Here is a 12,826-nt window from a genome sequence, read left to right on the forward strand (position 1 = left end):
TATGGCCTTTACCTATTCTCTTTTTTCCAGCAGTAGGTGAGTCCCTTCCCTCCCAATATAGACAGATTTCTTCAGTCCTCTAGGGACAGTAGCAGTAACAATGCGGTAAAACTCTGCGGGCTCTCCCCTCAAGAACTGCATTGAAGCAAAGAGCTGAGTCATTCTAGCCAGATCCACTCTGCCATTTCCATGTGGGGTGGGGATGGGGTGGGGTGGAGGTATCTGTCTTTTTAGATAGCTGCTTCTTAGGTTGGATGTAGTATGGGCTGGTCCCCCTCAACCCTTCCATGCTTTGGATTCAAGAAAGTAGGTCATAGATATGGCAGAATTGGTGTCAGCCGAATTCCCTAGGAGGTGGAAAGGAGAATAGGGCTCCTGGGAAAGGGAGTTGTAATTGGTGAATTCTGAAGCGTTAGACAACAAAGCTTTAGAGCCTCTGCCTGATCACTTGGGCCACAGTCAGTGTCCAGCTGCACAGGTGGGAATGAGGGAGAGGAGGAGCTAAGGGTACCTTTGAAAAAAGGATGTTTGGAAAGAAGGAATAGGATTAGCCTTACCAGAAGATGGATGGAACTATTGAAAAAGGGTAATTCTTTCCCTTTCAACCATGGCTGCTTTGTTCTTAGGAGACAAAGTAAAAGTTTGAAGAGATACTGAGGTAGTGGACATATGGTGAAGTAGATAGGGAAATGGCCTTAGAACCAAGAAAAGACCTGGATTCAGATTCTGACAACGACACATCCTGGCTGACTCTAGGCAAGTCATTTAACTTCTTAATGCATTAGGTAACTGTCTTAAGCCTACCAATTGCAGAGAGGTGCCAACTTGCTTTGTTAGAGAGAGAGAGGATTTCCTCCTCCAAGAGTTCCCCATACTAATGAAATCACATGTCCAAACCCTTTCCCTGTCCTTGAAGAGGATCACCACCACCCTGAATTCTATAGTGAGGGCCACCGGTCCTAAGCATTTCTTGATTCTACTATAGCAACAGCTTCTAAGCTCCTACCTCAACTCACTTATGTTGTGGGGGTGGTGATAGACCCAAGAGTGGGGAACTTGCCTCATGGCCACATGTAGCACTCAAGGGCAGCCCTTTGACTGAATCCAACTTCACAGAACAACTCCTCTTAATAAAAGTTGTTCTGTAAAACTTGGACTCAGTCAAAAGGTCACATCCGAGGACCTAGACCACATGTGGCCTTGAGGTTGCAGGTTCCCCACTCCTGGTTAGGGTTATGGGAAAAGGTTTTAAAGTTAAATGATAATTCAGATAGCTGGATGGTGATAGGCTTATCAGCCTAGGATATATTATCAGGCCCATACTATACAAATATGTTCTGATTCCCAAGAGGATAGAAATGCTGAGACACTAGCTATATCTTCCTTATGCCTAAAATAGGAGTTGGTTACTAACTCAACCTGGGAGGGCACCTTATCCAACTTCTGTCCCTGATCAAAGGCAGCATAAAAATCATATTCCCGATTTAGTCACTTGGGTCAGTTAACATCTAGTAAATGTGTCAGGCACTGTGTTAAGTGCTGGGGATACAAAGAAAGGTAAGACACTTAAGTTCCAGGAGTCAGGAAATACAGTCTGTGAGCCAGATCCAGTCTGCTGCCTGTTTGCATGTGGTCAGGGAGCAAAGAATGGCTTTGGCATTTTTAAATAAAGTTTTATTGCATTTAGGAGTCAGACTTGAGTTCTAGACTTGGCATTACTCCTAAATCAGTGTGTTACTTTGACGAAGTTATCTTCCTCTCTCAGACCATTTCCTCAGATGTGAAACAAGGGGATTGGTGTATATGATTTCTAAGGTTCCTTCTACATCTAATTAAGTTCTGGGATTACAACTCTGTGAAATCCTGTAAGGTTCCTTCAGCCAACCATAGGACTTAACTGTGTCTCTGAAATGTGGCTGGCTAAATGAAACTTGGAAACAGATCCTGTGGGGATGGGAAATGAGAGGCAATGACTCCCATCAGGAAACCTGGGTTTGGTTGACTTGGTTACAGCCCCTAGAGTTATACACCCCTGGGAAGGACTGAATAAACACCTTCCTGCCTCTTCCTTAGGTTGTCTAGATTACCAAAGACTTAAGGCCACCAATCTAAACTACCCTAAAAGAGAATACATATTTGTAGATTCCATATAAGTAGTAAACTTTTTAAAAAAAAATCTTGAGTTGACATTACCAATTTCTTTGTAGTAGCAAGATAGGCCTCTAGGGTTAGGTTCTAAATATGGGCACTGATAATATCCAGGGTGCTGCCCAGAGGGACCACTGGTGGGACTAAGACATAGGTGTGGAGACAGGGGAAAGAGCTAAAGGGCTTTTGTGTATGCGCAGCCGAGGGCAGTTAGAAGTATGGCAGGTACCACTCTGACCCTGGGAAGGAAGAGTAGAATGGCCGACTTCAGTTCATTAGGATCTGACTCCAGTGCTGGGAAGCACTACTCTGGGAACCAAGCTCTTTAATCTAGATGATAATATAAGCAGGAAATGGCAAGTTCTGCAGCATCAAGCAAATTCCAGGTCACACTCTCGTTTGGTAAACCTTTCCTTGAACTGCCTGGAGGTACTAACCACTTCTTGTCTGTAGGCTATCTGTGTGCTTCTGGTCCTAAACCTAAGGCTTCAGGTATTGCTTAAAAATGTTACTCCATTGTAGGGTGGCCTTAACCACCTTAGGGGAGATTTTATATGTCTTTGCTCCTGACCAAAAGGATGGGGGCAAAACCACATCCCTGCTCAGGGTCTATTTACATCCAGTAAGATGCCTAAAGACCCAGCTAGCTCTAACAGTCCATGAGTCTGGTTAAACTCTTATCTCTCCCCAAGAATTAAAGGATCATGTGGACCCCAGCAGTCCAGCACATGGCCTCATTTCTCTGAGTCCCCCCCAAAAGCTCAGGATTCCAGCTTACCTGCCTGCTCTTCGTGGTCCTCAATTCTCTAACTGTAGTTGCTTCCTAGCTGCCTGCTGGAGGAGAGGAAAGGGTTCTCTAAAACTGTCAAAAATAGGTAAATTCTGAAACCTGAAATTCCATGGTTATTCCTGAAAATGCCCTTAGAGTCAGTTTCCTTCTTGGGATTCACTCCTGAAAGACAGGTCTTAACAAGGAACCTGTTTCCTGATTACCTGAGGTAAGTTCCACTTCAAGTTCACTGAAACGAATTCCAGATGGCCAGAGTACATATCATCCTTTTCAACTTAAAAAACAAGCCTTCAGAGCCTCTTCCATTGGAGCTCTCATCTTCCTCAGTGGTTGTTAAGTACTCACTTTGTGGAGTTCTAAGATGAGTTTGCTAGGCAGTGGAAGTCTAATGTTATCTGGGCTTTGTTCTAAGGTAATTGTTTCCATGGCTCAAGGGTAGCCCCTCTATCATGATGCCCTTTTGCCCCGATGTTAACTTTTTAGCCTAGATGAGTCTTCGGTGCTTTTCAGGACTTTTCAAAGATGGTTGGGGAAGCTTGCATTCTAAAAGACTTTTATTCACATAACCTCATTTCAAATAGCTGCAGACCATAATTCTGACCCTCCAATCCGTCCACTAATTTTTTTCAGGTCCAGCACCCAGCAAAATGTGTCTCATATATATATTACATGCCTAGTAAATGTTGAACTTAACTGAGGACAAGCCCATTTTCCAGTGTGAAGCAGGTGCTATGCTGAACCTTCTTGTGAAGAATTGAGAGGGAGGCCATGAGGTGCTTTCAAGAGAGTATTTAATCACAGGCTTACTGACTAAAAAGATTCAGATATCCCCCTCCCCCTTCCAATCACTGATTGCTCAGTTCCTGCTGCCTCAGGTCTCAATTAAAAGCTGCCAGAAGGCAGGCGTCTGTGTCCTGGTGGTTGGTACATAGCTCCGTACCCTGCAGGTCTATTAGTGCTGACAGCTGACTTGGTTAGTTTTAGTTATGGTTCAGTCCTACACAAGGGAAAGTTTACTGAATGCCTGCTTCCCAATGGCTCCTGAATTGCTAGAGGTTTGAGCTAGAACTTAGATACCTGCCATCCCCCTGTACTCTTTACCCCTGGGAAAACCTGCACCTCTGTAGCTCAGAAACTTACGCTCCACTTACGTTTTAGAAGCTCATTGTAAGCCTGGTGAGTCTTTGGCCAGACAGGCAAATGAATACACAGATTTTAAAAGTTTTTTGCTCTTCCCTGAACCTGTAGCTCAAGCATTCCATGGGAAGGTTTGCTAATCCCCGAAGTTCACACCCCTTTACATAAACCAAATAGCTACATTATGATTCCACAGCTCAGTCTGCCCCCAAAGCAAAAGGAACCAAGGAAGCTGATGTGTCCTCATGTTGTTCTAGTTTGAAAGGTAGCCTGAACATGGCAATGTCACCTGAAGAACTCTCTCCCTACTTCCCCCCGGCACAGATTACAGGACAATGAGTGTGTCACCACCAGTTTTTCAGGGTTGCTAACATTTCTGCCAGGTTCACCAATACACTGGGCAAAAAAGCATCACCTGCTTTCTTCGAGGTCTTGAAATGAGGCAGCTTATTATACAATACCTGAAGTACATCAGAATGACAGCTGTATTTTCTTAAAGCAGACTAGATAGGGGAAGGAGCAGCAGCTTTTTGTTTAAGTGGTTAAGACACACCCAGGTCGTTGTAAATGTTCCAGGGAGAAAGGCCCAGAGTATACAGGTTTTCCTGTAGACAAATAAGTTTCAGTGCTGGATTCTGCATGCTCTAAGCTAGTCATGATAGATACCTAGAAATTTTGTGTGTGTGTGTGTGTGTGTGTGGTGTGTGTGTGTGTGTGAGAGAGAGAAAGGTATATCTATGCAAGTAGGGGGAAAACCCCAGAGGGCAGGGAAGTACCACATGCTCCATTATTTCAAAGGGGACTTCATTAAACCAGTACACTGCACAGGGTTAAAAATTGATCCTTGGACAAAGGCTTTACTGACAACTTTCCATACAGTTAGTTAAAAAATAAAATACAGAACACACTGGAAAGTGTTTCATACATTAGAAATCAATAAATGGGCATTAAAAAAAAATTGAGTTTTGGTGGAAGGGGCTTTGGCCTTCACCAAACCAACCATAATAACTGGGCAGAAAAGCCAACCCAAAAGCAGAATTGGCTTTAAAAATAACTGTTTTCATGACACAAAAGAAAACACAAGATTGGGAAAAGCCAGGTTTTGGCTAGGCAGTGTCTCTTACTATAACTATCACCATATGCTCTTCTTCTAACTTCCCCAATGTCCTTAGAGCAGACTGGAGGTACTGCTGGGAGAATTCACAAGGAGGGAAGGCATAGAGCATGCCTGTGTTGTCTCTGCCCTTGGTCCCTCCCACTGGCAAGCTGATCACCCCAGCAGCCTGCTTCTGTTTCAAGTATGAGACCAGATTCCTGAGAAGCCTCCGCTGCAAACCTGGCTCCACAGTGTGGGTCCCTTCTGCTCCAGGCCCTCCTTGAGTAGCTTGAGTGGCCAGAAGCACCACATAACCATTGGGGCTTCCCTGCTTGATTCTCCGAGTGACCTCATCCAGTTTGGGCTGGTCAAGTCTAAGTCTTTGGGCAATCTTGAGCTGTGTCAGCTTGCTCCCTGAAGCATGGTCTTTGAGAAGGCCACTGATCACTCCCAGGTCCCCCTCTAGAATGTGCATACAAGTGGGGAAGCAACTGTTTTTCAACACCAGAAGCCCATTCCAGCCCAGCTGTAGGGTCTGAGCATACTCAGACAGACTCTTCAGCTTTTTGGTCTCAGGTTTTGGCTCTTCAATGGGTTTCGACTCTACCTCGCTGGTTCTATGATTGCGTTCGCTGTCTCTCTTTTTCACCTGGTGAGAGTCTGGACCTCTCTCTTCTGCCCCATGCCGGTTGTTGGGCAGGGAATTGCTCGGCTCCTTCTCTGCTCCAGACTCACTGTTATGGTTCTCTCTTCGGAGCCTCTCTGGGCTTCGATCTGAGGGCAGCCCACTGACTTTGGTTCTGCTCCTCTCCTCATAAGGTGAGTGGGTAGTCCGCCCGTGATCACTGGATAAGCTCCTCCTCTTTCGCCTTTCTTCCCAGGGCTTAGACAGGCCTCGGTCCCCATCACTGCCCCATCTTTCCCCACTGCGGCTGCGCACAGAACGGCTGTAGCTTTCCAAGCTGTTTCTTCTGTCTGTGCTTTTGGAGGGACTGGCCCAGTCACTCTCCACAAAGCTTCTATCCCGGTCTGAATAGAGAAGATGGGGGGGAGTTCTATCTCGGACCCTCAAGTCAGCCTCCAAATTTCGGTGCCTGGTGTACCCCTCGGGGAGTAACTCATAGTGCACCGGAAGTGGGGTAGCCTGGCACTGTTGGGGATATCTGGTCTCCTCAGCTTTGGCAAAATCCACCCTGAGCCTCCTCTCTGGCCCCCCCAAAGGAAAGCCCCTCATTTGGACACAGGCAGCCTGGGCTGCATCCAAGCTTTCATACTGGATGTAGGCAAAGCTGTCTCCTTTCACGTGGTCAATAGTTCGAATGCTTCCAAAGCGGTCAAACTCCCGGGCCAAGGCAGCCAAAGAGGTATTGGGCCCCAGGCCTCCCACCCACAGGCGAGTGGTGGGGTTGGCTTTGCCGTAGCCAATCTTAATAGGGTTGCGCCCCACCACCCTCCCTGACATGGCCACCTTGGCCCGGTGAGCCATGTCCAGGTTCTGGAACTTGAGGAAGGCATAAGCTCCCCCCTGGCCCCTGGCGGGCCTTTTGATCACCACCTCCTCAATGATACCATATTTCTCGAAGGCCCTCCTCAGCTCCACCTCGGACACGCTGTGATCCAGGTTGCCAATAAACAGGTTGCGGGTGGCCCGCTGGTCGTCCTCGGGCATCAGGTCCCTCCTCACACACAGCCGGGTAGCCATAGGGTCGGCCTCGATCGTCATACAGCCCGTAGTAGTCCAGGGCCCGGTCCCGGGAGAGGCCCACAGCCGCGGCTGCCGCAGCAGCGTCCAGAGCAAAGGCAGCAGCTGCGGCCGCGTGCCTGGCCCTGGGCTCCCGGAGTGGGGGCGCGCCCACGGGGGGACAGGGAACGCTGCTTGTACTGATAGCCGCCGTGCAGGGGCAGGTAGCCCAGGGGGTCGGCGGGGGTAGGGGGCCCGGGCGGCGGCGTGGTGGCGGCGGCCCCGGCGCTGCTGCTGCTGCTTCGGCGGCTGCTGCTGCTGCTGCCCCGCAGGTACACCGGCTCCACCTTGAGCGGGCGGTCGTAGAGCAGGAGCTGGCGGGCGCGGGCGTGGTGCCGGGCATCGCGGGCGTCCTGCGGGTGTCGGAAGTTCACGTAGGCCACCCTGCCCAGCTCGGGGGTGTGCGACAGGCGCAGGCTGATCTCGCCGAAGCGCTTGAACTGGTGGAAAAGGCGGTCCTCCAGGTGCTCGGCCGGCAGCGCGGGGCTCAGGCTGCTGATGAGCAGCGTCTTGTACTCAGGCGGCGGCGGCGGCGGGGCGGGCGCGGGCGGCGGCGGCGGGGCCGGCGCGGGTGCGGGCGGCTCGGGGAGCGGCGGCAGCAGCAGGAGCGGGGACGCCCCGGGGGACGAGGCGGCCGCCGAGCCGGACTCGCCGCCGCCTGCTTTGGCGCGGCCGCCGCCGCCCGAACGGCCGCCGCCGCCGCCGCCCCCCCCGCGCGGTGGTTGGAGTCCCCGGAGCCTCGGCCGTCGCGATGGCTGCCGCTGCCGCCGCGGGGCTTGTCGCGGGCGCGGGCCGGGGCCTGGTGCTTGGCGGGGCCGGAGCCGCAGCCGGAGCCGGAGCCGGAGCTCTTGTGCGCGGCCCGCCGGCTCCCGCCGCCGCCGCCGCCGCTCGAGTCGGGCTCCCCGCGCTCCCGCTCGCCGCGCTCCCGCTCCCCGCGCTCGCCCCGCTCCCGCTCCCGCTCGCCGCGCTCCCGATCCCGATCCCGTTCCCGCTCCCGGGGCCGCTTCGCCGACGATGACGACGACGACGCCCCGCGGGCCCCAGGGCTCGAGTCGCGCTCGCTCTGCCGCTTCATGGCGCCGAGGCCGGCCGGGCCTGGCCGGGCCCCCTCCCTCACAGCGCGACCGGGCAGCGGCGCGGGGGCGGCGGCGGCGGGGCCGGGGCCGGAGCAGGAGCAGGAGGAGGAGGCAGCGCCCCCCGGGGCCGCCATCTTGGACAAAAGGACTGAGCGCGGCGGCCGCGAAAAGGCGGGGGAGGAAAAGCGCAGGGAGGAAGGGGAGGGGACAGGGACAGGGACAGCGCGCGGCTGCGTCATCAAGGCGCGCGGCTCGGCTGCCGGGCGCACGTCCGATGGGAGAGCCCTCCGCCTTTCCGTCACTTCCCCCTCAGCCTTCCCGGGCTCTGACTCCATTCGCTCTCCGATTGGATCGTGGGCTTTAGCGCCGCCTGTCGGCCAGCGGGTGAAACACGCAGCCTGCTCTGGCTTCGGCGTTGTCAGTCACCTTGGCAGCGGGTGAGCCCTGGAGGGAGGCGCTCTCCGCAGAAGATGCGCTGCTCTGGCACTTCGCCTGGCCAGCTAATAGCTACCTACATTTATACAGAGTTTGAAGGTTTGCAGAGTGCTTTACCAATTTGATCCTCAGAACAACATTGGACATGTACTTGTTCAGTCGTGTCCGACTCTTAGTGACCCATTCTTGGCAAAGATACAGGAGTGGTCTGCCACTTCCTTCTCCGGCTCATTTTACAGATCAGGAAATTGAGGCAAACTGGGTTAAGTGACTTGCCCGGGGTTACACAGTGTCTGAAGTCGGATTTGAACTTAGGTCTTCCTGACTCCAGGCCCAGTACTTTACCTATTAGCTGCTTCCATCTTACACTGTGATACTTGAGGGTCGACCCTGTAATCCCCCTCTTCTTCATTTCCTGGAGGGGCTGGAATTCCCCACCTCTCCTCAGACCCTTCTCTTACCTAGGACCACAGACTTACCAAGTGGAAGGGATCATGGCATTGAACAGGAAGGGAAAGCAGCCTTTGGAGAAGGAAGGTACTTTATTCTCAAGGTCGCACAGGTAGGAAATAACCAAATAGGGACTAGATCCCTAATCCGGGGAGCCTTACACCGCCTGCTAAGATAAAGCCCTGAGGAGAGCCAGTGTCCAGAGATTCAAGGAGCTGTCCCATGCTGAACCTCAGACGCTGGTCACTCCGGTCACTTATTTATTAGGGACTGCCAGAGGGGAGGGAGGGACTGGTCATACTGCGTGGAGTGAGAAGTGGATTCCCAAGGTCCCCCTCTCCCTTAGTCGAGGGACCACTTGGGAAGTTCTCACATCTGAACTGTAGGATAGGAATAACCAATTCATACTGAAGGGACTGGAAATTTTAGCTTTTACCTTTGAGAGCAATGTGTTTAGGGAAGGGGACTTTTACTTCCTACTCTCTCTTCTAGTCGCTCAAGGGCTCACCTAGAGCCACACATACTGTGACAGAAGGACTTGATGCTGTAAGTGAGATGACTGGGGGGAGGGCATGATGTGAATGACCAAGTCTGAAGAGAAAAGTGCCCAAGGATTCCTTATTGCCTGGTGTTTTAGAAGGTTATGATCTCCAAGAATTGTGGAATTCAGCTGAAAACAAAGGGATCGTAGAAGGAAAATGAGGCTAGTAAGGACTTCCCCTACATCTAGGAAGCTGTATGATTGGAAGAGGCATTAAGACCCATATCTACTGGATGTTGGGATTTCTACTCTCCTATTGGGTCTCTCACCCCCCATTAATATCTCCATCCCACATTTGACCTTGTGAGACCTGTCATTTTGCTCTCCTGTAGATGACTCATCTCTTCCTATATGTTAATGGCCACAACTCTTATTTCTGGACAGCTACAGGTCTAGGGATGATGACCCAGCTGCAATGCTCTCCAACAGCTGAAGCCTGGAGGATACTAAGCCCAGGTTTACTTTCTGAGGTCAAGAGACAGTCATAAAGTCATGGCATTTTTGGACATCATCTAGGCCAATCTGTTTATTTGACAGAAGTGGACACTAAGCCCAGAGAGGTTAAATGATTTGCTTGTCACACACACAGCAGAGACAAAATTTCCACCCAATTCCTTTGACTTTTTTTTTTCAAATTCATTGTCAGCCTATGAGATCTTCCCAACAGGTATCATAGAGCTAATGAGACAATAAATGAGGTTTGTGCTTCGAAAAGCATTCAAGTGTTAGAGCTAGGCCAAAGGCAGGCTGCACAATTTAAGTTCATCATGTCCATTTTGTCATTTGGTCCTCTGCTCTATAAAAAGCCTGAACCTATGAGGTAATGGAAGTCATGCTCACATTTTACAAACGTTAATGGACTTAACCAAGGTCGTACGTGTTAGTAGAACTTGCTCTCTGAGTCAATACTGCCAAGGCATATAGGAATAATTCCTAATTTTTTTTGAGGGGGAGGGGCAAAGGCAATCGTTAAGTATTGGATTTTGAGAATACTAATGTTGCACTGAGGACAGCTCAGGGACAGGATATGAGTTGACTGAGGATTTCTAACAGCTATGGGTAGCCTGAAGGCAATGAACTCCTCCCTCCCCATCAGCTGGTGTACCTGAAGAGACAGTTTCCTGAGAAAATAGAAAACCAGAGTCATCTAAGATGGGTGAACTGATGGAGACTGTAGTGGTGAGGTTTCTGCATTATTAGAAAAGTTATTAAGAGCAAGAAAAAGAATAGCCTTTCCTCCCACAATAAGATGAGGGGCTTGTTTGAGATCTCTAAAACATCTTACAGCTCCAGAATGCCACCACGCCACTTCCTCCTCTGCATGCTCAGGGTCAGAGGGCGAGCTTCAGGTTCAGACCCTGGCTAAGGATCTCACAGGGCTGCTGTGAGAGTCAAAGGAGAGGAACCAGTGGATTTGGAGGCCATGAGGCATGGCTGTTAAACATTCACACTTTAATCTTGTGCCAGGCTCGTTAGGTCACAATGCTTGTTGTGTAGTCTTGTGGTTCAGTCATGCCCGACTCTTCATGACTAATTTTGGGGTTTTCCTGGCAAAGATACTGGCCATTTCCTTCTCCAGTTTTATAGATGAGGAAACCGAGGCAAAGAGGGCCAATTGATGTACCCAGGGTTACACAGCTAGTGTCTGAGGCCACCTTTAAATTCAGGTCTTCCTGATTCCTGGTCTGGCTACTCTACCCACTGTACCACAAGACTGCAAACCTATCATTGGCCTCATTTGTACAGAGATTATACCAAGATTCCCTTGAAAGTGGTGCTTTTTGTGCACTTTATTAAAAACAGTTGTCCATGTGCTTTAGTGGGAGATAGGATAGTGGGGAAGGTATATTGGAGGAGAGAGGTATCCCAAATTGCAGGGATGGTCCCAGAGATTTCTTTTAAGGGCTCAATTCAAGCCAGTTAGAAACTTTTCTGGCTGATCCTTAGCTTCAGCTTCATAAATTTGTTACAATGGGAGATTATGTGAGAAAAGTGCATATGGCTTAACATAACCTATTTCTGCTTCCGGGAGTCCCTGGTTGTCTAGTGCTTTCCAGCCAGCTGGCCATATACTCAAGGTTGAACAACCAATTTGTCCCCAAATCCTCTCTCAACCTAAATTCCCAAGCACTGGGAGAACATGGAATGGAGATTCACCTTATCACAATGGTCACAAACCCCAAATCTGCCCACCACTTCCCCTAGGAAACAAGTAACTCTTTGAAGGAGTAGAAAAAAGGAACAAATATCAGTAACTTATAAAAAAGAAAACCTTCAACATTTCTCTTTCAGTCTTTTTGTTAACAGTATCAGTAATGGAGTTTTCTCTCTCAGCGGTTGTGCTGCCTGGGGCTGAGCCCTGGAAGGTATGGAAATCTTGGCATCAGAAGACCTTCAAGTGCATACAAGAGAGCTAGAGGGGGTCTCTTTCAGGAGAGAAAATGAAGTTGTACAACATGGAATACAGCGTGGACTACCCTCCTTACAGACTGGCCGTGAACCAATTTGGTGACATGACCACAGAAGAATCCACGGAAAAGATTCTGGGCCACAAATCATCTAGAAAGAAAACCCCATGACATCCATGCTGGTGGAGGTTTTCAGAGCAGCAGACTTGAGAGAAGATGGCTACATCCTGCCATAGTCTTACCTGTGAATGAGCATAGCCTGGTGAACTGAAGTTGGAAGCAGGGAAACATGGGTTTAGGATGGGGGTTTTCAGTACATCAAGGAGAAGGAGGGGATTGATTCTGATGACTCCTACTCTTACATGGCCAAGAAAAGAATCTAAGTACAAGGCAGAATTATGTTGCCAATGACACTGGCTTTGCTACTAACATTCCCTTCAAGTGCTGAGAAAACCCTCCAAGATGCTGTGTCTGTGGGACCCATCTCTGTGGCCATCAATGCTGCACCTGATCGCTTCTGACTTCTACACCTCAGGGCCTTACTAAATGACTCATACTGCTATGGGTCACCAGTCTTGGTGGTGGAGTATAACTTTGAAGATGAGGTCGAGTCCAACAAATCTTGGATTTTCCAGAACAGCTGGATTGAGAATTGGGGGAATGGAGGTTATATGCACATGGCTGAAGACCCTAACTGTGGTATTCTGCTCAGGCCAGCCATCCTCTGATGTGAGCAATGTAACTATGTCAGGAGCCAGTGATACATTTTTTAGAACCTGCCTTATGCAAGTTCTAAAACTGCTATGGAACTGACTTTTGCTTTTTTTGTGCTGGGGATCATTTCCAGTACTGCCTCACAGTGGACTCACAAGATGTAGACTTTAGTCCTGTTGTGTCTTACATGTGACTCAACTAATTTTGTAATCTTAAAGAAAATGCACAGGTCTGATTTTTAATCTCTCATGCACCCATGGAGTATATGGGTCTGCATACAGAGTGATCCT

General features: G+C 49.8%; 1 protein-coding gene across 1 annotated transcript; it reads right to left on the reverse strand.

Moving 5' to 3' along the window:
* Positions 1–4,905: 4,905 nt before the first annotated feature.
* RBM15B (RNA binding motif protein 15B) lies at positions 4,906–8,185 on the reverse strand. The gene is given in 4 exon segments (XM_020998967.2): positions 4,906–6,846; positions 6,848–7,030; positions 7,032–7,624; positions 7,627–8,185. Coding segments are annotated over 4 exon segments (2,937 nt in total). The 5' UTR covers positions 8,123–8,185; the 3' UTR covers positions 4,906–5,181.
* Positions 8,186–12,826: the final 4,641 nt, after the last annotated feature.

Source organism: Phascolarctos cinereus, unplaced genomic scaffold (assembly GCF_003287225.1).
Source record: "Phascolarctos cinereus isolate Bilbo 61053 unplaced genomic scaffold, phaCin_HiC Scaffold_4;HRSCAF=312, whole genome shotgun sequence".
Lineage (NCBI taxonomy): Eukaryota > Metazoa > Chordata > Mammalia > Diprotodontia > Phascolarctidae > Phascolarctos > Phascolarctos cinereus.